Source organism: Pristiophorus japonicus, chromosome 1 (genome assembly GCF_044704955.1).
Source record: "Pristiophorus japonicus isolate sPriJap1 chromosome 1, sPriJap1.hap1, whole genome shotgun sequence".
NCBI lineage: Eukaryota > Metazoa > Chordata > Chondrichthyes > Pristiophoridae > Pristiophorus > Pristiophorus japonicus.
Window position 1 is genome coordinate 397,051,666 of NC_091977.1, and position 25,985 is coordinate 397,077,650.

The window sequence follows — 25,985 nt, forward strand, 5'->3', positions numbered from 1 at the left end:
GAAAAGAATAGTTTGGACAAATATGGAGGAATAATGCAAGAGAATCTCCAACTCTCATCAGCTGTAACATAATGGGTACCCATGTACAGTTACAATATAATGCCTTATTGTAAAGTTATCAGTCTCATCGTTCAGTTCCTTTGTAAACTCTTCCTACAGTTTTTTTTAACCAAGCTTGTATAATCATTGTAAGTGCTCTATCATTAATAACAACATGCACCAGTACCCATTCATCAGTCGTACTATTTAAAGTTTGCACAGAAAGGAATATAGGCAAGTGGAATCCAAATTCTGACACATTTAGAAAATGGTTTTACAGCCCAGATTCTGTTGCCTAACATGTGGAAACTCTGAGGAAGCTGTATGGGTAAAATGTTTATATCGTTCAGCCAACTGTTGTATTCATACAGTATGGATTATAATATGCTGATTATGCATGTGTGTTAGCAAGTAAAATACCATACTTAGTTTTTCTTATGTTACAGTGACATTCTAATCTCCCATATGAATAGTTTTAAGCTCAAAGGCATATTCCTTTAAAATATGTTTATAGTCCTATTGTTGTCATTTGAGAATACCAATCCTTCAGAACCTTAAAATTGGTTTTGTCAAACTTCAAAAAGTCTGTTTCCTTCTACCATAATTGCACAATGTTCCATATAAATATAATCAAAAAATACTGCATGGGTTAAGGGTTATATTAGTAAGTTTTATGCAAACCCAGCAAAAGACTAAACAGTTACAAAGAGATCTTGTGAAAGTTGAAATAGCTTGGACTGTCTCTGGCCATGTCAACATTTGCACCTGTGTGTGTCAGAAAGATAAACTAAATTAAACTGTCTATGCTGATGCTATATATTATGCATCTGTACGAAACACTATTTATGTAAACGATTAATGTGCCTTAGTACTGTACCAGTTGTGGGAATGAATGATTGCTGACAATCGAATAAGTCTGTGGGCACCTATTTCCAGGATTCATCAGTGTAAATATATTAGATTCTTGTTTAAAGAAAAACAAATTGATATTGGCAAAATTTAATTTATCATCGTATCTCTGGCTGAATATATTGCTGAGCTAAGGATTACTCAGATAATTTTACTTTAATCATTTAGACTTGTTTCAAATTGTAAAAATGCTTACTTAGATCTTGATAGAGTAAAATGTTGCATAGTTTCTGCAAGGGTGGGCAGATAATCTTTTCTTTTGTGCTTTTGAAAAATGGTTTTCCAATGTTAATGATTTTAATCCAAGAACTAAAGCCAAACTTAACTATCCAGGTGCTAAACAGCTGAAAATTCTCAAAATGGCTGTAGGTGGGCTTCCTAGCTATTACAAAGATTTACTTTTTAAACTTGCATGTTAGCTTTTGTTGACATCAACATAAACAACAGCTTTATTACTAGTTAACTAGACATTTATCCATTTTGTTCACTTAATGTTGCAGTTCAGCGCTGCTCCAGGTAGCTAAATATATATAGTAGGAATCCTGGACATTTTGCATATTAACATGTAATTAATCACTATTGGAAATAAATGAATGTCATTATATTGTATTTTTGGCACCACTGCAGAAAATTTTTGAATTTCTGCGCATAAATCTTTTGCAAAAGTGATTAACAGTGAACTGAATAATTCATACAGAAAGGCAATTAATTTTATATAGTGGGCCAGATTATACGGTGAGTGGTGAACGAATAACACCAACCGTTCGTTAGGCTTGCACTTGACCATTGACTTTCGATGGAATTTTGCACAGCAAGTGCTGACAGCTAAACATTCAAACAGGCTAGTGCCTTGCACAGGGCATCTGGGACCTGTGAGGAGAGGGAAAGCAACTGTACCTCTTTAACCAATCAAATTGAAGAATTGTTAATGAGCAGTACAGAGTCTGAACAAGGAAGTGTAAGTTAGAATAGTAAGTTCAATGTCAAATCAGATACAGAAAGAAAAATAAAGAGCAGGAAAAAAAGAATGGATTAAGAGAGATAAAAGAGATAGAAAACGTTTCTTAAAAATTACATTTTTAAAGATCTCCAACAATAATTAAAAGCTGAATGAATGACACTCTATGCCTGTAAAAGTAAAATTTCAGTGTCAAAGTATTTTTTTCACAGTAATTAAGACTTACCATGCCATTAAAAGGATACTTGCACTGGAATGGGCAAGCCCGAACTTTTTATGGCGGGTTTAGTCCGTATTTATGACCTCAGTACAGGAGTTCACACCATTCAATACATTTGAATGGGGAGCCAGATATCGAAACGCCGTTTTTGTGCAACTTGTGGAGGGGCAACACATCTCTGACAGCAACTTCTGGATTTTTGTGTTTAACTGCGCATGTGTGCTTGCAGGACGTTGCTGTCTGATTTGCGCATAAATAACAGTAAAGACTCTCTTTATGCAGGACCTTCCCCCATTGACAATTTTTCATGACAGTGTATAATGATGAGCCTCGTCTGAAGTCTACTTTCAAGTATGTCACTAGATAGTGAACCGTGGCGGCAATTCTAACTTTATCTCTGGTCTGTGACAGACCCAGAATTTGAGAATATTACATGCACTAAAAGGAAAAAAGACTTGCTTTATATAGTGCCTTTCACAACCACCAGATGTCCCAAAGCGCTTTGCAGCCAATGAAGTACTTTTTGAAGTGTAGTTACTGTTGTAATGTAGGTTAATTACAAGGGCCTGAACTTTGTGGTACCGACCGCAAATTCTGCCAGTCTTTTTCACAACTGAAAAGAATCAGCTCTGAACCAGAAATAGCATAGACGTCAAAGATCCAAAATAAAACATAAAACAGCTCTACAGCTACCAATAATCCTTCAGTACTTTGATCAAACAGACATTCTTTGGTCTGATATCAGTAAGGAGTGGTGACAAGCAATTCAGCCATGGTGGGAGGGCTTTGTAGCTAAGCCCAATCTTTTTCTTCACCCATAAGTGTACTTTTTAGTAGGGGTGGGCACCTTGGTTGGTTGTTTTCCAATGTCTTTTTTATTCTGTATAATCAGATCCATATTTACTTAACATAAGAAAATAAGAGCAGGAGTAGGCCATTTGGTCCCTCGAGCCTGCTCCGCCATTTAATAAGATCATGGCTGATCTGATCTTGGGCTCAGTTCCACTTCCCTGCCGGCTCCCCATAACCCATCACTACTTTATCGTTCAAAAATCTAAATATATTCGGTGACCACGCCTCCACAGCTCTCTGGGGCAGAGAATACCACAGATTTACGACCCTCAGAGAAACAGAGAAACATAGAAACATAGAAAATAGGTGCAGGAGTAGGCCATTCAATAAGTTCATGGCTGAACATGCAACTTCAGTACCCCATTCCTGCTTTCTCGCCATACCCCTTGATCCCCCTAGTAGTAAGGACTACATCTAACTTCTTTTTGAATATATTTAGTGAATTGGCCTCAACTACTTTCTGTGGTAGAGAATTCCACAGGTTCACCACTCTCTCGGTGAAGAAGTTTCTCCTCATCTCGGTCCTAAATGGCTTACCCCTTATCCTTAGACTGTGACCCTTGGTTCTGGACTTCCCCAACATTGGGAACATTCTTCCTGCATCTAACCTGTCTGAACCAGTCAGAATTTTAAACGTTTCTATGAGATCCCCTCTCATTCTTCTGAACTCCAGTGAATACAAGCCCAGTTGATCCAGTCTTTCTTGATAGGTCAGTCCCGCCACCCCGGGAATCAGTCTGGTGAACCTTTGCTCACTCCCTCAATAGCAAGAATGTCCTTCCTCAAGTTAGAAGACTAAAACTGTACACAATACTCCAGGTGTGGCCTCACCAAGGCCCTGTACAACTGTAGCAACACCTCTCTGCCCCTGTACTCAAATCCCCTCGCATTGAAAGCCAACATGCCATTTGCTTTCTTAACCGCCTGCTGTACCTGCATGCCAACCTTCAATGACTGATGTACCATGACACCCAGGTCTCGTTGCACCTCCCCTTTTCCTAATCTGTCACCATTCAGATAATAGTCTGTCTCTCTGTTTTTACCACCAAAGTGGATAACCTCACATTTATCCACATTATACTTCATCTGCCATGCATTTGCCCACTCACCTAACCTATCCAAGTCACTCTGCAGCCCTCGCAGCTCACACTGCCACCCAACTTAGTGTCATCTGCAAATTTGGAGATACTACATTTAATCCCCTCTTCTAAATCATTAATGTACAATGTAAACAGCTGGGGCCCCAGCACAGAACCTTGCGGTACCCCACTAGTCACTGCCTGCCATTCTGAAAAGTACCCATTTACTCCTACTCTTTGCTTCCTGTCTGACAACCAGTTCTCAATCCATGTCAGCACACTACCCCCAATCCCATGTGCTTTAACTTTGCACATTAATCTCTTGTGTGGGATCTTGTCGAAAGCCTTCTGAAAGTCCAAATATACCATATCAACTGGTTCTCCCTTGTCCACTCTACTGGAAACATCCTCACAAAATTCCAGAAGATTTGTCGAGCATGATTTCCCTTTCACAAATCCATGCTGACTTGGACCTATCATGTCACCTCTTTCCAAATGCGCTGTTATGACATCCTTAATAATTGATTCCATCATTTTACCCACTACTGCTGTCAGGCTGACCGGTCTATAATTCCCTGTTTTCTCTCTCCCCATCTTTTTTAAAAAGTGGGGTTACATTGGTTACCCTCCACTCGATAGGAACTGATCCAGAGTCAATGGAATGTTGGAAAATGACTGTCAATGCATCCGCTATTTCCAAGGCCACCTCCTTAAGTACTCTGGGATGCAGTCCATCAGGCCCTGGGGATTTATCGGCCTTCAATCCCATCAATTTCCCCAACACAATTTCCCGACTAATAAGGATTTTTCTCAGTTCCTCCTCCTTACTAGACCCTCTGACCCCTTTTATTCTTCCTCAGCTCAGTTCGAAATGGATGACCCCCCTTATTCTTAAACTATGCCCCCTAGGAGTGTGATATTCTGGATGACATAAATATAGTGAGAGGGGAAGTATTAAGGGGTTTAGCATCCTTGAAAGTAGATAAGTCCCCAGGCTGTTGTGCGAAGTAAAACAGGAAATAGCAGAGGTTGTGACCATAATTTTCCAGTCCTCTTTGGATTTGGGCATGGTGCCGGGGGATTGGAGGACTACTAATGTGGTATCCTTGTTTAAGAAGGGAGAAAAAAATGGGCTCAGTAATTACAGGCCTGTCAATCTCACCTCAGTGGTGGGAAAATTATTGGAAAAAATCCTGAAAGGTAGGATAAATCTACATTTGGAAAGGCAAGGATTATTTAGGGACAGTCAGCATGGATTTGTTAAGGGAAGATCGTGTTTGACTAACCTGATTGAATTTTTTGAGGAGGTAACCAGGAGGGTTGATGAAGGTAGTGCGTACTATGTAGTGTATATGGACTTTAGCACAGTTTTTGATAAGGTCCCACATGGCAGACTTCTCACAAAGGTTAAAGCCCATGGGATCCAGGGCAAAGTGGATCCAAAATTGGCATAGAGGTAGGAAGCAAAGGGTAATGGTTGATGGATGTTTTTGTGACTGGAAGGATGTTTCCAGTGGGGTTCCGCAGGGCTCAGTTCTAGGTCCCTTGCTTTTTGTGGTATATATCAATGATTTACATTTGAATATCGGGAGTATAATTAAGAAGTTTGCAGACGACAGTAAAATTGGCTGTGTTGTTAATGAAGAGGAAAGTCATGGGCTGCAGGAGGATATCAATCTACTGTCAGGTGGGCAGAGCAGTGGCAAATGGAATTTAACTCAGAAGTGTGAGGTAATGCACTTTGGGAGGGCCAATAAGGAAAGAGTATACGCATTAAGTGGTAGGCCATTTAATAGTGTAGATGAACAAAGGGACCTTGGAGTACTTGTCCACAGATCCCTGAAAGTAACAGGCCAGGTGGTTAAGAAGGCATACGGAATGCTTGCCTTTATTGGCCGAGGCATAGAATATAAGAGCAGGAGGGTTATGTTTAAATTGTATAATACTTTGGTTCGGCCACAGCTGGAGTGCTGCATGCAGTTCTGGTCGCCGTATTATAGGAAGGACGTGATTGCACTAGAGAGGGTGCAGACGAGATTTACTAGGATGCTGCCTGTAATGGAGAATCTTAGTTATGAGGACAGATTGGATAGGCTGGGTTTGTTTTCATTGGAACAGAGGAAGTTGAGAGGAGACCTCATTGAGGTGTACAAAATACTGAGGGGCCTGGATATAGTGGATAGTAAGGGCCTATTTCCATTGATGGAGAGGTCTGTTATAAGGGCCATAGTTTTAAAGTGGTTGGTGGAAGGTTTAGAGGGGATTTGAGGGGGGGCTTCTTTACGCAGAGGATTGTGGGAATCTGGAACTCTCTGCCTGGAAGAGTGGTGGATGCAAAACCCTCACCACATTTAAGAGATGGTTGGATGGGCACTTAAAGTGCCATAACCTGCAGGGTTACGGACCTAGGGCTGGTAATTGGGATTAGACTAGATGACCTCTTGGCCCACGCAGATATAATGGTAAGTACTGCAGGGAATCGAATATGGCCAGGGTGATCTCCTGGACTAGTTTCGATTGCCTGGATGGGTCGGAGAGGAATCTTTTGAGACTTTTTTTCCCCCCAATTGGCCTGGGTTTTTATCTGGTTTTTACCCCTCCCAGGAGATCACATGGCTCCGGTTGGGGTGGAGTGTAGAACGTTTCAGTGTAAGGGGGCGTCGCAGTTGTATGGGCCGGACTGGTTGGGCTCGGTGCTCTTTACCTTTCCGCCATTGTTCATAGGTTTATCTGTAACCTTCAGGGCTGCTGACCGAGGGCCGTGCGGCTTTGTCGGCCGGCGCGAACATGATGGGCTGAAGTGGCCTCCTTCTGCGCTCTAAATTTCTATGTTTCTATGAGTGGAAACATCCTCTCTGCAACCACCTTGTCGAGCCCCCTCAATATCTTATGTTTCAATAAGATCACCTCTCATTCTTTTAAACTCCAATGAGTATAAGCTCAACCTTTCTTCATAAGTCAACCCTTTCATCTCAGGAATCAACCTTGTGAACCTTCTCTGAACTGCCTCCAATGCAAGTATATCCTTCCTCAAATAAGGAGACCAAAACTGTACGCAGTACTCTAGATGTGGTCTCACTGATTCGCAGTACAGTTGTAGCAAGACTTCCCTGCTTTTAGACTCCATCCCCCTTGCAATAAAGGCCAACATTCCATTTGCCTTCCTGGTTACTTGCTGTACCTGAATACTAACTTTTTGTGTTTCATGCACAAGGACCCCCAGGTCCCTCTGTACAGCAGCATTTTGTTATCTCTCTCCATTTAAATAATAATTTGCTTTTCTATTTTTTCTGCCCAAGTGGAAAACCTCACACTTTCCCACATTATACTCCATCTGCCAAATGTTTGCCCACTCACTTAGCCTGTCTATATCCCTTTGCAGATTATTTGTGTTTGCCTCACAACTTGCTTTCTCGCCCATCTTTGTATCATCAGCAAACTTGTCTACATTGCACTCGGTCCCTTCTTCCAAGTCATTAATATAGATTGTAAATAGTTAAAGCTCTGCTTCTGAATGGGTTGATCGTCATGAGGAATGTGCGATATATATTTGTATGTTAGAGGGCAAATCAACACAGAACCGTCAAGTTACTAATTTTAGCTTAAATATGCAACTTGTTTTGATGTATGCGACACTGACCTTGTACAACTGTAAAGAAGAACTGCAGTTCCCTTTTATGCTGTAGATACATGTCAGAGCCAGAGGCTAGCAAAACCATAACTCGGCTACATTGAAGAATTGGGAAAGATGGTCAACATTAAGTTAAGGCCATTAAATTTGAGTACTCTATAACCTTCAGAACTTTTAAAGAAAAAAAATAGTGCCATTTAATTGAATTGATTGGCAGAGATTAAGTATAGAATCATAGAATGGTTACAGAACGGAAGAAGGCCATTCGGCTCGTCGAGCCTGTGCTGGCTCTCTGCAAGGGCACTTCAGTCCCCTGCCCTTTCCCTGTAGCCCTGCAATTTTTTTTCCTTCAGGTACTTATCAAACTGTCCTTTGAAAGCCGTGATTGGGTCTGCCTCCACCACCCTTTCAGGTAGTAGTACATTCCAGATCCTAACCACTCGCAGTACTCGTGTAAAAAAAAAAAAGTTTTTTCTTATGTCACCTTTGGTTCTTTTGCCCCTCTGTTTCTCGACTCTTCTGCCAATGGGAATAGATTCTTTCTATCTATTCTGTCCAGACCTTATGATTTTGAACACCTCTATTAAATCTCCTCTCATTCTTCGCTGCTCCAGAGAACAACCCCAGTTTCTCCAAACTATCCACGTAACTGAAGTCCCTCATCCCTGAAATCATTTTCGTAAATCTTTTCTGTACCCTCTCCAAGGCCTTCACATCCTTCCTAAAGTGCGGTGCTCAGAACCGGACTGAATACTCCAGTTGAGGCCAAACCAGTGTGTTATACAGGTTCATCATCATGTCGAAGCTTTTGTACTATACCTCTATTCATGAAGCCCAGGATCCGGTAAGCTTTTTTAACCACTTTCTCAACCTGCACTGCCACCTTCAATGATTTGTGCATATATATCCCTAGATCTCTCTGTTAATGCACCCCCTTTAGGGTTTTACCCTTTAGTTTATATTTCCTCTCCTTATTCTTGCTATCAAAAAGTATCGCATCGCACTTTTCTGTGTTAAAATTCATCTGCCATGTGTCCACCCATTCCACCATCCTGTCTATGTCCTCTTGAAGTCTGTCACTATCCTCCTCACTGTTCACTATACTTCCAAGTTTTGTGTCATCTGCTAATTTTGAAATTGTGCCCTGTGCACCCACATCCAAATCATTAATATATATCATGAAAAGCTGTGGTCTTAGAACCGGCCCCTGGGGAATACCACTGTACCTTTCTTGAGTCCAAAAATCAACCGTTTACCACTACTCTGTTTCCTGTCACTTAGCCAATTTCATATCCATGCTGCCACTGTCCCTTTTATTAGATAGGCTTCAACTTTGCTGGCACAGTACACTGGTCTTAGGGACATGGAGTACCTGTACAGTCTATACTTAAACTGATTTATTTAAATTCATTCTTGGGATATGGGTGTTGCTAGCAAGACCAGCATTTATTGCCCATCCCCAGTTCCCTTGAGAAGGTGGTGGTGGACAGCATTCTTGAACCGCTGCAGTCTGTATGGTGAGGGTATTCCCAAAGTGCCGTTAGGTGGGGAGTTCCAGAATTTTGATCTAGTGACGATGAAGGAACAACGACAAATTTCCAAGTCAGTATCGTGTGTGACTTGGAGGAGATGGTGTAGCCATGTGCCTCAGAAAAAGATAATGATTATAAATATGATCAATGTGACCAAAAGATTTTTATTGTGAGAAGATTGGATAGTATTTACAGTATCTGGACCAGTCGTCTTCAGTGTGTGCTTGTTTTGGACTAAACCAACAAATAGCTTCTGTATAGTTTATATATAGGATTCTAATCAGTTTTTTTTCAAACATTAGTTGAATTAAAAATTGTGGTGATATAATAGATATGTCAATTTATGCAAATTTGAAGAGGTTTGCGTTTTCACTCCATGCCTTTCATAAAGTTTTCTTAATTTCAATTTGACCAATATTTCTTCTAGGTCTCATGAATTGCGGTCAAAGATCCTTTCACTACAGCTTCTTCTATCGATTCTGCAAAATGCTGGACCGATCTTTCGAACAAATGAGATGTTCATCAATGCAATAAAACAGTATCTTTGTGTAGCATTATCAAAAAATGGTGTCTCTTCAGTACCGGAAGTATTTGAGTTGTCGCTTTCCATCTTCCTCACTCTCTTGTCAAACTTCAAGACTCATCTTAAGATGCAGATTGAGGTGAAGTATTGTTAAGTTCTGCAGTTCTATAATGTGAGCGTATTGACTCCTGGTAGACTAACAATTTGACCTCGGCGCACACTCTTATGCTTAAGTGATTTAGAAAAAGTAGCACATTGCATGCATATCGCATAACTCAAGCTATTGCACCATATAACATGAACTACATTAGCAAGGTAGGACTTTAATTGGTTTGGTTACCCAAGTTTTGTCTGGGTAGTTGAATACAAAAATATCCATCTGTTTTTGAGGGTGTTATTTCCTTTGTTTTTTCCCCCTCGACTTCCCCATTTCTTGCACCACACACCATACCCAGCTAAGAGAGCTCAACCAAGCTATAGCAAAACTGGTTGTTTAGTGAGAATGGCTAGGAGTCACTGATTTTCCTTTCTCTTCCTTCTTCCCACTGCTGAGGCTTAGATTAGTTACTGACTCTGGATAATCCAGGTTGTCTAATTACATCCTCCGACATCAATAGCATCTGATATTTGGATTGCTTTCAAGGTTCAGAATTAAAATCTATTATTATTGCAGAATTTTTAAAGGTCACTAAAAACTTTAGTCGAGATTTGGTTTAATGTCAATACTGTAACCTATTAACATTTTCCTTGCATGTTTTTTATTATTTTAGGTATTCTTCAAGGAAATTTTTCTTTATATTTTGGAGACGTCTACAAGTTCGTTTGATCACAAATGGATGGTAATTCAGACTCTGACCAGAATATGTGCAGGTATGATTTTTAATTGCTTATTTTTCAGGTCATTGATATTGTTGAGAAATTTAATATGAACATTTTAATCATTTGCATTCATCTTGATTGAACTTACAGATGCTCAAAGTGTGGTGGACATTTATGTAAATTACGATTGTGACTTAAATGCTGCTAACATCTTTGAAAGATTGGTTAATGACTTGTCTAAGATAGCCCAAGGACGGGGTGGTCATGAACTGGGGATGACATCTGTGCAGGTACTGTGAAACATACTATATAAACATGAAATTAATGGCAGTGGGGCATAGAAACATTATGTAAATTAGCTTCATTAGAATTTCTACATACTGGAGTTAGCTTGGTCCCAGTGAGCTCTGAGTCCTACATTCTGTTGGGAACTCCATTGGTATAGTTTGAAGCTGATTGGTAGCAGTCTTTGCGAGTCTGCCTGAACTTGGCAACCAATACTGGTGTAGTTCCCTTTGGCATATGGAGATAAACTTTTCAACATTGATTGGTGCCATGTAGACACATCCATTGATCCTGGCTTGGACTTGTGATGCTAATTTCTCTAGCATTTCTGAGAGCATGTTCTTATTTCTTCAAAGGAAACATCAGCATTGTTCCGAAGATTTCCTTGGAAAACTATTCAAATGTTTTTTGCGCTTAACTCTAGGATGCCCTGGGTCCTAAATATGGAAGTCTTAGATGTGGAGCTTTTGCTTCAAGTCGCAACAGATCGACAGTTTTGAATTTTACAGGCTTTCTTCTTCTATCTGCAAGCAGTTAAATATGGAGCAATATGCATCATAAGTAGCCTGTTGTAATGGCAAAGATTGTATCCGAATCTCCATATGCATCATCTTAGTGGACTCCACTCAGCATACCGGGTGCAAATGTGCCAGGACAAAGCTTCTACAGGAATTAAATCCTGCTTCCCAACTGATGAGGTTGGATTAAGAAACAGTACAGAAATCTTATGAAAGACAAAAAGGTGTAATCTTAATATGGAGGGATAAGAGCTGGTAACTTTTTTCCCCAAAATAATTGTCATGTTTGTTTATGTAAGGCACTTGTAACATAAAGCTCAGGTTAACAATTTAACCAAATGCTTTTAGTAGTGGAATGTAAAGATTTTGTGATTTTTTTTTTTTACTGCCTTTAACGAATTGGTATTGCTTGGGGAGATTTCCACTGTGTTCGGTGTAACAACAAATACTTTATATGGTGCCTTTAATGTTAGTTAATATGGCTGAAGGCAGGGGCAGTGGAGTAGAGAGACAGGGTAATACAAAGGAGGCCAGACCTGGATGCAGAAGGTGCACACTAGCACATATGGCTGAAGATGGTTGCATAGGTAGGTTGAGGTAAGGCAATGGAGGGATTTGAAAACCAGATAGATGTTAGATGATTCCGAAGTGAAAATAGGTGATGGATGATTCAGGGTCCCAAAGCAAGCGCTCTACTCTGAACTCCTACACAGCAAGCGTGTCCCAGGTGGGCAGAGGAAACATTTCATGGACACCCTCAAAGCCTCCTTAATAAAGTCTAGCATCCCTAATGGCACCTGGGAATCCCTGGTCCAAGACTGCCCTAAGTGGAGGAAGAACATCTGGGAGGGCGTTGAGCACCTCGAGTCTCGTCGCCGAGAGCATGCAGAAATCGAGAAGCGCAGACAGCCGAAGGAGCGTGCGGCAAGCAAGGCTCCCCACCCACTCCTTCCTTCAACCACTGTAGTGTCCCACCTGTGACAGAGACTGTAATTCCCGTATTCTCAGTCACCTGAGAAATCACTTTTGAGTGGAAGCAAGTCTTCCTTGATTTTGAGGGACTGCCTATGATGATGACACGAGATACTGAGGTTGTGCACTGTCGGGTTCAGCCTCGAAAGGCAACTGAACAGGGGAGTGGATTCAAGCTCGGGTGCAGAGTTTTTGGTAGGAGCCGTAGATTATGTATTCAAATTTGCCAATGTTACGTTGGAGACAGTTCGACCTCATCCAGGGCTAGCCGTCAGATAGCACAGTCATGGCGTCATAGCGGAGAAATGAAGCTGGATGCCATTAGCACACATAGCTTTTGTTCTCCAGATGATGTCACTGAAGGGTATCATGTAAATGAGGAATACAGGAGGGTCAAGGAAGGAACATTCATGAAGTGGCCATATGGAGGCAGGAGGAAAAATATGTAGAGTAATCCTAAATATGGTCTTTATAAATTAGTTACTTATGACACACAGGACATCTCTTTGCTTTCCCCATAAACTACATGTTGATTCAAAATGTAAGCCTTAATTTACTCAGTCAGAATCTGATAAACATCCAAATTGTTTTTTTTTAAGGAACTCAGTCTTAGGAAGAAGGGCTTGGAGTGCTTGGTCTCAATTTTGAAGTGTATGGTGGAGTGGAGTAAGGATCTGTATGTGAATCCAAACTCTCAGACCAGTCTTGGTAGGATATTTTTTCTTTATTCTGTCAGTTGACTTTTAATTTGTTTGTTAAAATCTACATGCATTTGTGGTACAGGTTAGTAGAAGATATTGGATCAACCTGTTGCACAAATAAGGTAAATATTCAATCTCTATACCGTGTGTTAATTAGAATTTAAGAATTTGTATGAATTTTGGAGTTGAATCCAGTAAAACTACAGGAAAACATTTATAGAAGTCCATTATGTTTTTACCTTTATATTAAATTCTGAAATGACATTCTTTCAATTTAATATGTTGCATCCTTTCAACAAAAAGTCCATATACAAAAAAAGCAGAAGTTACTTGGATACACGTTCCTACATTTCAGACTGAAAATGTTACTTAAAGGAAGTTGAAATTGAGCAGCAAGACTGAATTTAATTATCTGATACCACAAAATATATTGCACTGCTCTGTGAATAGATTTAAGGACTTTGCAAGCTTAAAATAAATCATACAATTACTGAAAAATACTGTATGATAGCCATTGTGCCAAAAGTTATAAATATCATTAATTTTCTCCTTCAAATCAAGTGTTTCACAATTATGTAAATGGCTTTGCCTGATTGCAAATGCACGAGAACAAGACATTTTCTGAACTCTTGTTCTCATGTGAACACAGCACATCAGCTTTTAGTGATTCCTGTATGTATAATGCAAACAGTCTCCATTGGCTTTTGTTTTCCAACCTTGCAGTAATATGCTTGGTGAATAAATCCTCGCATTTGATTGTAATGTCAGGGCTTGATTTTGTTGTATAACATTTTGCTTTGGATACCGCAGATATACTTTAGTTGATAACCCTATTTAAAACAATGCTTTTTTATATAACTACATTACCAGAAGAGGACATTTTCTGCATTGACCTCAATACAATGTGCTCCTGACAAGAGTCTTCCGGCCTTCAAGTGTGAGGAGCCTTTTTCAATTGTAATTGGTTCCCTCTCCTCAGGCACGTTCCCCTCCATTCTCAAAGAAACGATTAACTCCTCTACTTTGAAAACTACTGCCCCATCTACAACATCCTTTCCTTGGCATACTTATAGAACATATTGTAGACTCCAAATCTCTGCCCATTCCTCCTGCAACTTTCAATTTGAATTTATCAAGTCAGGTTTCTGCTCTTCCTCACAGCATCGTGATGCCCCTAACAAAAGTCACGAATGACATTCCGTCTTATTGTGACCGTGGTGCATTATTCCTCTTTATATTCTTACCCTCTGCAGCCTTTGACATGGTTGATACTCCATTAACACATCATGTTCCTCGAAGGTGTCTCCTCTGTTGTACAACTCGGTGGGAGCCGTCATTGCATGGTTCCACTCTTAATCTATCTGATAGCAGCCAGACCAACCACACCCATGGCTTCTCTTCCCACCCTGCACCTCGGGAGTCACCCAAAGATCTATCCTTGGCCCCATTCTTTTCCTTATCTGCATGCTGCCCGTTGGTGATTTCATCCATAGACAGGGTCGGGTTCCATGTATGCACTGATGACATGCAGCACTACCTTCCCTCCATCTCTCTTGAATCCTCCACTGCCTTCACACTGTCAAACTGCTTGTCTGACATTCAGTCTTAGATGAACTGCATTTTCCTCCAGCTAAACATTAGGAAGACCAAAGCCATCGGGCCAGATCTTGCTGGAGCGGGTCATCTCGTTGTGTATGCCCATGTTCCTGCACACTTCAGCTCCACATTTTTTACTGGAAGTGCCTCCCTGGCCCCTGCCCCCCTGGCCCCTGCCTCAGGCTGATTATTCATAAGCTCGGCATCCTATTTGACCCCAAGGTGAGCTTCCAACCACATATCCTCTCCATTACAAAGACTGCCTACTGCTACCTCTGTAACATCGTCCACATCTTGTCTTTGCTTCCCCCATCTGCTGCTGAAACCTTCATGCATTTGTTGCCTCCAGATTTGACCCATTCCAGTGGTCTCCTGCTCGGCCTCCTATCCTTCACCCTCTGTAAACTTCAGCTCATCCAGAACTCTGCTGCCGCTAATTATTGATTTGCATTGGCTTCCTTCATACACCTCAAATTAAAATTCTCATCCTGTGTTTCAATCCCTTCATGGCCACTTCCTTCCCTATCTCTATAACCTCCTCCAGTCCGACAAATGCACACGCCCCCACCCACTCCAATCTCTCCGTTCCCCTGTTCACAGAATTAGGGGGTTGTAGGCACAGATATCAATAGTGGGGATAAGGGAGTTGGATGCAACTCCTGTGCATCCAACTCCCTTATCCCCACTATTGATATCTGTGCCTACAACCCCCTAATTCTGTGAAATTCCCTCCCTAAACTCCTCCACCTTTCTCTCCTCTTTTAAGACCCTCCTTAAAACCCACCCTTTTGATCAGCTATCTTAATATCGCCTTCGACGTGGCATCCATTTGTTCTTCCAAAACTCTGCTACCTGTATTTTAACTTGCATCGATCCCATTCACCCATCTCACCTGTGCTCACTGACCTACATTGGCTCCCAATCCACCCACGCCTCGAATTTAAAATTCTCATCCTTGTGTTCAAACCGTTCCATGGTATTGTCCCTCCCAATCTCAGTAGCCTCTGCCAGCCCGACAACCCTCCGAGAACTCAGAGTCTTGGTCTCTTGTGAGTCCCGCGTTTCCTTTGCTCCACCATCTGTGGTCGCGCCTTTAACCGTCTGGGTTCTAATCTCTGGCATTCCCTCCTTTCCTCCTTTAAGACACTTAAAATCTATCACTTTGACCAAGCTTTTGGTTAGCTGTCAAAATGTCTCCTCCTTTGGTTTGGTGTCAATTTTTTTTTGACTAATTACATTCCTGTAAAGCACCTTCGGATGTGTTCCTATGTTAAAGGCGCTATATAAATTCAGGTTGTTGTCTGACTGCAGAGTTGGAGCATTGCAGACTTCTCGGCATGGTGTAGGGTTGGAAGAGGTTACAGAGATAGAGAAGGGCGAGGCCCTGAAGTGATTTGAACATGAAGATAAGAATTTTAAAACTGAGACGTTTGTAGATCGGTGAGCACAGTGAGAACAGGACATGTTGTGAGTTAGGATACCACAAATGTTCCACATATTCACCTACTTTTCTCACTTTGAGAAATTTACTTGACATTCAAAATGGTTATTAATAAGAACATAACATAAGAAATAGGAGCAGGAGTAGGTTGTTCGGCCCTTTGAAGATGTTGATGTACCTCAACTCCACCTTCCCGCACTATCCCCATATCCCTTGCTTCCTTTAGAGTCCAAAAATCTATCCATCTCTGTCTTGAATATACTCTGACTGAGCATCCGCAGCTCTCTGGGATAGAGAATTCCAAAGATTAACAACCCTTTGAGTGAAGAAATTTCTCTCATCTCAGTCCTAAATGGTTGACCCTGAGACTGTGACCCCTAGTTCTAGACTCCCCAGCCAGGGGAAACATTCTTCACCATGTACCCTGTCAAGACACTTAAGAATTTTATTTGTTTCAATGAGATCACCTCTCATTCTTCTAAACTCTAAAAGATATAGGCATAGTCTTACTCAATTTCTCCTCACAGGACAATCTCCTCATTCCAGGAATCAGTTTAGTAAACCTCTGTTGCACCCCCTCTAAGGCAAGTATATCCTTCCTTAGGTAAGAAGACCAAAACTGTACACAGTGCCTCAGGTGTGGTTTTAACAAGGCACTATATAATTGTTGTAAGACTTTACTCTTATACTCTAATCCCTTTGTAATAAAGGCTAATACACAATTTGCTTTCTCAATTGCTGTACCTGCATGTTAACTTTGTGATTTGTGTATAAGTGCACCCAGGTCCTTCTGAACACCAACATTTCCCAGTCTCTTAACATTTAAAAAATATTTTGTTTTACTATTTTTCCTACATTTTAGCAGCAATATTTATAGGAAGGGTTGGCACATGAGCACATGGAAATTGAATAGTGGAAATCCCCTTGTATGTGCGTGAAGTGTGTCCATTCGGGAAACAGGAATTGCTACAATAATTGTCGATATAAATGCATATTTTGTAAAGTTCATGGGGAAAGAACATTTTGCAATTCACAAGGTAACAGTGAAAGGTAATTCATTTTAGCCACTTTCACTGAGCTGCAATTTTATAAAGGATAAGTTGCATGTTCTTTTGGATTGAATCAAAAGAGTATGGGCTGGATTTTGCCGGGTCCCACCCGTGCAGTGCAGGGGGACCCGGGATACGATGTAAAACCTGCACGCTGTGGAGTCGGGCGGGGAAGTCAGCCTGATTGACAGGCTGGCTTCCAATCATGCGAGGAACTCGAAAAAGGAGACCACAGGACCAGGTAAGTGCTGTGCCCAGGATTGGGGGAGGGGTGGTCCAATCCCCAACCCCGGGGTGGGCGAGCTTGATCCGAGGGGGGGTGGGGATTATCCCCAACTCCAGGGCTGAGTCATGATTCGGGGAGGTGGGGGGGGGGGGCGGGAGGAGGGAGGAGAGGGCTGGGTGGTGAAGTCCAAAACCCAACCCCAGGGATGGCCAAGCTGATGGTTGGGGAGCTTGGGAGGCCAGGAAGAAGCACTCCCGACCCACAAGCATTGCTCCCTGAAGCTGAGGCTACCTCGTTCCAGCCACCAGGAATCCCGAGCCCTGGGATCCCCGGCCACCTGCAGTAAAACCTACAGGTAGATACCCAAAGTAATACCACCGATAATATGTAAATTGCCAATCCATCAGCTGGCAGCAGATTGGCAGCCAGCTCTCCTGAGTTAAAGGTACAAATGGGCTGGTTGGGGTCGGGTTCACATTTTTTCCACTTTCACTTCTCCCCGCGCCTCCCCTCCTTTCCTTCCCCCCCCCCCCCCCCCCCCATAAATGCCTCAACTCACTCAACTTACCTCTGAAAATTCCAGCCTATGTATCAGTTTATAGTGAATTTTCATGTTTTTTTACACATTTTTCTGCACAAAGAATTGCTAATTGAAATGGGTGTTTTCAATAACTATATAATCACACTGGGGTGAAATTTGGGTTTTTACATCAGAGATGTCAACTTTCAAAAGAGATTTTTAATGGGTGCAGCCTTGTACATCTGTCCTTCAGCGACGACTGGACCTTTTCTTCCCCTCTGGTGACCTGGCCTCCTCTCCTCCTCCAATACGTGGTAAGCACCATGGCTGTGCCCCCCCCCCCCCTGACCTCTCACTCTGAACCCCAGTGGGCCACTGACCCATCCAATGCCTGCTCCCAACCAAGCCTCGGACCACCTACCATCAAGGGCGCTACCCAGTGCCGAGCCTGCGGCCAACATCTCGCCATAGGCAACTAGGCTCATACAGCAGTGCGTAGTCTCCGGTTGTCTTGGACCTCCTTGCCACTGGACCAAGACCTTGCTCAGCTAAGCCCGTGTGATAGCCGGTGTGCAATGACCACCCCATGTTAAAAGAACTCACGCACAGGCATCTTCCATCTTCCATTTAGTAGCATAGGCAAAACCTTCTGCCATTAAAGCATTATATGTGAATGTTTGGTCAGTGTCTAGTACCGGTTGGATGTTTGAGAGTTGGTGTATCTGTAAGAGTGGTTATCATTTTTATCAACTTTCAGTATAACCCTTCAGGATTAAAAAAATACTTTGTTCTTTAATATGTATCTTTTCCCATGTAGCTGAATAAGTGATTTACTGTAGTTCTTGTTATGTTTGTAACTATGTAATACTTGCCACCAGAGGGCGCGACTATTGGAGTCCTAATGGTCACCTGCACACATGTGGCTGGCTGCCATGTTGTTTAGGCACTCTGGAGTTGTAATAAAGACGACTAAGATCACACTAAGTTTAGCTCTCAGTGCTCAGCCTCGTGGAGTTCTTGTATACATAATAATTGGTGACAAGTAACAGAATACGAACCTTCACGCAACCAAGTCGTTGGAATATTAGAGAGATTCATAGAGGGTGATGATTGTGAAGCCTTCGTCGAGCGTCTCGACCAGTACTTCGTGACCAACGAGCTGGAAAGAGACACTAACGCGGTCAAGCACAGAGCGGTTCTCCTCACCGTCTGTGTGCCTAAAATGTATGGCCTCAACAAGAATCTGCTCTCACCGACAAAACAAACGGAGAAGGAATATACAAGAGTTGTGCACGCTGTTCGGGACCACCTCAAGCCGAAGGAGAGTATCGTCATGGGCAGGTATCGTTTTTACACGCACCATCGCTCCGGGGGCCAGAACGTGGCGGATTATGTCGCCGACCTGAGATGCCTCGCCGGGACCTTGTGATTTTGGAGCTGCGTTGGGGGAAATGCTGCGGGACTTTTTCGTGCTTGGCATCAGCCACGAGGTCATTCTTCGAAAGCTGCTGGTTGCTGAAACCCGGGGCCTGAGCAGGGCCATTGCGATCGCCCAGGCATGCACGGCCACGGACGAAAACACCAGATATCTTCTCAACATCGAAGCTCACCAGCAAGTACTGTGCATAAAATGACGTCACTAGCAGGCCGAATTGCATATGGCAGGGCCTATACGTCTGCGGCTGCAAGACCTGTGATGACTCAGAGTCCGCCATCGGGGATAAATGTGAATCCATTAACACCGTGTTGGGGCTGCGGGAGTAATCATCGGGCCCACCAATGTCGATTCAAGCACTATGTGTGCAAAGGTTGTGCAACGATGGGGTACCTCCAGCGAATGTGCAAACGTGCTACGACACACCACGTGGCAGAGGATGATCGATCCGGCACGGATCACGCAGCACAGGCAACTCAACCCGAGGAAGAAGTGTATGGGGGTACATACCTTCGCCACCTAGAGCCCTCCTATAATGCTGAAAGTCAAATTAAATGGAGTTCCAGTATCCATGGAGTTGGACACAGGTGTGAGTCAGTTAATAATGAACCAGAAGGTTTTCGAGAAACTGTGGGGGGGGCAATAAGGCACAAAGGCCCAAACTAGGTCCGATTAATGCAAAGCTGCGTACCTACACCATAGAGCTCATTCCGGTCATTGGAAATGCGGCAGTGAAGGTATCGTATGATGGAGCTGTTCATGACCTATCATTGTGGATTATTCCAGGCAATGGCCCAGCGCTGTTCGGTAGAAGCTGGCTAGAAAAGATTAGATGGAATTGGAATGACATCAAAACACTATCTTCAGTGGATGCCGCCTCGTGTGCTCAAGTACTGTGCAAGTTTCCCTCGCTATTGGAACCAGGCATCGGCAACTTCAAAGGCGCCAAGGTACAGATCCATCTCGGCCCCGATGCACTGCACGTCCATCACAAAGCTCGGGCGGCTCCGTACATGATGAGGGGGAAAGTCGAGATCGAACTGGACAGACTCCAACGCGAAGGAATCATATCACCAGTCGAGTTCAATGAGTGGGCTAGTCCAATTGTTCCGGTGTTGAAAAGCAATGGCACGGTCAGAACCTGCGGAGACTACAAGGTAACGATTAACCAAGTCTCACTACAGGACCAGTACCCGCAGCTCAAGGCAGATGACCTGTTGGCAACGTTAGCGGGGGGGGGAAGTCGTTCACCAAGTTGGACCTAACCTCTGTCTACATGACACAGGAGCTGGCTGAATCTTCAAAAAGACTGACGTGCATCAACACACACAAAGGTCTGGTTATATACCACAGATGCCGTTTCGGGATTTGCTCGGCTGCGGCCATTTTCCAGAGAAACATGGAGAGCTTACTTAAATCTGTCCCACGCACCGTTGTGTTTCAAGACGACATCCTGATCACCAGTCGTGATACCAAGGGAATTAAGGGTTATGGGGAGTGGGCGGGTAAGTGGAGCTGAGTCCACGGCCAGGTCAGCCATGATCTTGTTGAATGGCGGAGCAGGCTCGAGGGGCTAGATGGCCTACTCCTGTTCCTAATTCTTATGTTCTTATGTATACCATCGAACACCTACACAACCTGGAAAAGGTTCTAAGTCGCCTAGACAGAGTGAGACTCAGGCTGAAATGCTCCGTGTGTTTTCCTGGCGCCAGAAGTTGAATTTTGGGGAGAAAGATTGCAACAGACAGCATCAGGCCCACGGACTCAAAGATAGAGGCTATCAAGAATGCACCCAGACCACAGAATGTGACGGAGCTGCATTCGTTCCTGGGACTCCTCAACTATTTTGGTAACTTTCTAACCCGGGTTGAGCACATTGTTGGAGCCTTTGCACATGTTGCTACATCAGGGTGACGACTGGGTTTGGGGCAAATCTCAAGACACAGCCTTTGAGAAGGCTAGGAACCTGCTATGTTCAAATAAGTTACTTATATACTATGACCCATGTAAACATTTAGTGCTAGCTTGTGACGCCTCATCGTACGGGGTCGGCTGTGTGTTCCAGCAAGCCAATATATCGGGCAGCCTCCAACCGGTTGCATACGTGTCGAGAAGTCTGTCTAAGCTGAGAGCCTATAGTATGGTCGAGAAAGAGGCATTAGCTTGTGTATATGGGATTAAGAAAATGCACCAATACCTATTTGGACTTCGGTTTGAGCTTTAAACTGGCCACAAGCCTCTCATTTCGCTGTTTTCAGAGAGCAAAGGTACAAACACCAATGCTTCGTCCCGTATCCAAAGATGGGCACTAACATTATCCGCTTATGACTGTTATCCGCCACAGACCAGGCACTGAAAACTGTGCCGATGCTCTCAGCCGGCTACCATTATCCACCACTGGGGTTGAAATGGCACAGTCCGCAGATCTGCTACTGGTCATGGATGCTTTTTGAGAGCGAGGGGGTCACCCGTAGTGGCTTGCCAGATCAGGACCTGGACCAGCCAGGATCCTGTGCTATCATTAATAAAGAGATGCGTCCTAAATGGGAACTGGTTGGCCGTTCCAGGGGAAATACAAGATGAAATGAAGCCGTTTCACCGACGCAAAGTTGAAATGTCCAGCCAGTCGGATTGTCGATTATGGGGTAATCGCGTGGTTTTGCCCAAAAAAAAAGAGGGAAACATTTATACGCAACTGACACAGTACCCACCCAGGCATTGTCATGATGAAGGCAATTACCAGGTCGAATGTTTGGTGGCCTGGCATTGACTCGGACTTGGAGTCATGTGTGCATCAGTGCAACACTTGCTCGCAACTGAGCAATGCACCAAGGAAGGCTCCACTGAGTCTGTGGTCATGGCCCTCCAAACCGTGGTCCAGGATCCACGTAGATTTTGCCGGCCCCTTTCTAGGAAAGATGTTTTTAATAGTAGTGGACGCTTACTCCAAATGGATTGAATGCGTAATCATGTCATCCAGCACGTCCACAGCCACCATTGAAAGCCTCGGCCATGTTCGGCACCCATGGCTTGCCCGACCTCCTTGTCACACTGGACCATGTTTCACCTGCTCTGAATTCAACGAGTTTCTGACCCGCAACGGCATCAAGCATGTCGGGTCTGCTCTGTTTAAGCCCACGTCTAATGGTCAAGCGGACGGGCAATCCAAACAATCAAGCAGAGCATGAAACGCGTGATGGACGGCTCCCTGCAGACCCGTTTGTGTCTCATTCTGCTCAGTTACCGGACGTGACCCCACTCGCTCACCAGGGTTCCCCCGGCAGAATTGTTAATGAAGAGAGCCCTCAAAACCAGGCTCTCCCTAGTCCACCCGGATCGTAATGATCACGTGGAAACCCGGCGACACCACGATCACACGGCTGTTTCACGTGACATTGATAATGACCCTGTATTTGTCCTGAATTACGGTCATGGTCCCAAGTGAGTTGCTGGCACTGTTTTTTGGCCAAGGAAGGGAATAGGGTGTTTATAATAGAAACATAGAAAATAGGTGCAGGAGTAGGCCATTCGGCCCTTCTAGCCTGCACCGCCATTCAATGAGTTCATGGCTGAACATGCAACTTCAGTACCCCATTCCTGCTTTCTCACCATACCCCTTGATTCCCCTAGTAGTAAGGACTTCGTCTAACTCCTTTTTGAATATATTTAGTGAATTGGCCTCAACAACTTTCTGTGGTAGAGAATTCCACAGGTTCACCACTCTCTGGGTGAAGAAATTCCTCCTCATCTCGGTCCTAAATGGCTTCCCCCTTATCCTTAGACTGTCCCCTGGTTCTGGACTTCCCCAACATTGGGAACATTCTTCCTGCATCTAACCTGTCTAACCCCGTCAGAATTTTAAACGTTTCTATGAGGTCCCCTCTCACTCTTCTGAACTCCAGTGAATACAAGCCCAGTTGATTCAGTCTTTCTTGATAGGTCAGTCCCGCCATCCCAGGAATCAGTCTGGTGGACCTTCGCTGCACTCCCTCAATAGCAAGAATGTCCTTCCTCAGGTTAGGAGACCAAAACTGTACACAATACTCCAGGTGTGGCCTCACCAAGGTCCTGTACAATTGTAGCAACACCTCCCTGCCTCTGTACTCAAATCCCCTCACTATGAAGGCCAACATGCCATTTGCTTTCTTAACCGCCTGCTGTACCTGCATGCCAACCTTCAATGACTGATGTACCATGACACCCAGGTCTCTTTGCACCTCCCCTTTTCCTAATCTGTCACCATTCAGATAATAGTCTGTCTCTCTGTTTTTACCACCAAAGTGGATAACCTCACATTTATCCACATTATACTTCATCTGCCATGCATTTGCCCACTCACCTAACCTATCCAAGTCGCTCTGCAGCCTCATAGCATCCTCCTCGCAGCTCGCACTGCCACCCAACTTAGTGTCATCCGCAAATTTGGAGATACTACATTTAATCCCCTCGTCTAAATCATTAATGTACAGTGTAAACAGCTGGGGCCCCAGCACAGAACCTTGCGGTACCCCACTAGTCACTGCCTGCCATTCTGAAAAGTCCCCATTTACTCCTAATCTTTGCTTCCTGTCTGACAACCAGTTCTCAATCCATGTCAGCACACTACCCCCAATCCCATGTGCTTTAACTTTGCACATTAATCTCTTGTGTGGGACCTTGTCGAAAGCCTTCTGAAATTCCAAATATACCTCAAAAAATTCCAGAAGATTTGTCAAGCATGATTTCCCTTTCACAAATCCATGCTGACTTGGACCTATCATGTTACCTCTTTCCAAATAATTGATTCCATCATTTTACCCACTACCGATGTCAGGCTGACCGGTCTATAATTCCCTGTTTTCTCTCTCCCTCCTTTTTTAAAAAGTGGGGTTACATTGGCTACCCTCCACTCCATAGGAACTGATCCAGAGTCAATGGAATGTTGGAAAATGACTGTCAATGCATCCACTATTTCCAAGGCCGCCTCCTTAAGTACTCTGGGATGCAGTCCATCAGGCCCTGGGGATTTATCGGCCTTCAATCCCATCAATTTCCCCAACACAATTTCCCGACTAATAAGGATTTCCCTCAGTTCCTCCTCCTTACTAGACCCTCCGACCCCTTTTATATCTGGAAGGTTGTTTGTGTCCTCCTCAGTGAATACCGAACCAAAGTACTTGTTCAATTGGTCCGCCAATTGTTTAAATGGCCAAACATGCAGAAAGCATTTGGATCAGACCAAATTGCGATTTACTGACAACCAGGAACGACTTGAAGAGGACATCACCATCGACAATCCACCAACACACACCCAAACAGCAATCAACCTCGCTGTCAATCACGAGGAAGAACCCACTGTTTCTGACAGTCTGGTCAGACCAACCGCAGTGCAGTGCAGCAATGGTCTGACCAACTCGCTCACACCAGGGTTTGAACTTCGACGATCAACTTGTACCAAAGACTTTGGGGGGGGGCGGGAAAGAGGAGGAGTGATGTTATGTATATAACTATGTAATACTTGCCACCAGAGGGCATGACTGTTGGAGTCCTAATGGTCACCTGCATACACGTGCAGGGCCAGTATAAATGGTTGGCTGCTATGTTGTTTCGGCACTCTGGAGTTGCAATAAAGAAGATTAAGGTCACACTAAGTTTAGCTCACAGTACTCAGCCTTGTGGAGTTCTTGTATACATAATAATTCTTGTGCACCATTTATGGACTGAACACATTGCTCATGAAAGTAGTGAAAATGTTAAGAATGTCAGTTCTTTTTAATTTAATGGCCTTGCTATAGCAATAACGGCAAGGCTGACAGTGCTTGCCGTTATTATTGGGTAAAACTGACAGCAACTTTTGGTGTCCACAAATGTGCAGTTAAATGTAGAAATCCCGAAGTTGGTGTCAGTGATACCCTGCTCCACCACAGGCTGCACTGTTGCAGTCTTTGCCAATGGAATCACTGCAGAAATCAGTGTTACGACATGAACTTAAATTGGGCCAAAATTTCCCCTGGAGTTGCTCCGTTTTTTTTGGAGCAACTAGACTTTTTTGAAGTCACTTTAAAAATCGCAATTCTCCCATTTATGTCGCTCCAGTGTAAGTGAGTTAGTTAGGTTTTTTTAAGTTAATTTTTTTTTCAAAAGGGGGCACTTACACCTGTTTTGGCCATTTAAGCAAGTTTAGCCAGCTAAAACTTACTCTAAACTAAGTTAGGCCAGAGTAAGTGGCCACTTTTGTACATTCTGAAAAACCCTGCGGTGAGTTAAGAGATCAGCGCAGGTAGCCTCCAAATGTTAGTGTTATGATAGGAATGCTAGGTTTTTAAAATCCCAAGCAGTGAGACTGGACAGGGTGTAGGTGCTATCAGCCTGATTAAACTGAGTATATTTTTACTAAAGATGGCTAGATACTAAAGTATTGGAAAACCTTTGAAGATTCTTATCTCTTTCCCCCCCCCCCCCCTGCCAGATCAAAACTCTGTACTACAAAGTCATAGAGGTGTGCCGTTCTAGCAGAGGGGGCAAACTTGGGCCCAAACTAACTACCATCTATTGCACTCAAGACCGATGAAAAACTTAAGCCTGTTCAGTCTGGAGTAACTGAGTTTCTAATGGCATAATTACTGCTGTATAACCTCTCCGGCCCTGAAAAATTAACTTTACAACTGTGGAATCCAATTCCCTCAACAGATAATTAATTG

The 25,985-nt window shown here is 43.4% G+C and overlaps 1 protein-coding gene across 3 annotated transcripts in view; it reads left to right on the forward strand.

Moving 5' to 3' along the window:
* The window catches only part of arfgef1 (ADP-ribosylation factor guanine nucleotide-exchange factor 1 (brefeldin A-inhibited)), a 375,012-nt gene that overhangs the window by 139,343 nt on the left and 209,684 nt on the right, over positions 1-25,985 (forward strand). For all 3 annotated transcript variants that reach the window (XM_070891344.1, XM_070891351.1, XM_070891358.1), the window contains 4 exons: positions 9,648-9,882; positions 10,514-10,613; positions 10,713-10,852; positions 12,937-13,045. In XM_070891344.1, coding sequence (XP_070747445.1) covers positions 9,648-9,882; positions 10,514-10,613; positions 10,713-10,852; positions 12,937-13,045 — 584 coding nt within the window. The remainder of the gene's footprint in view (positions 1-9,647; positions 9,883-10,513; positions 10,614-10,712; positions 10,853-12,936; positions 13,046-25,985) is intronic.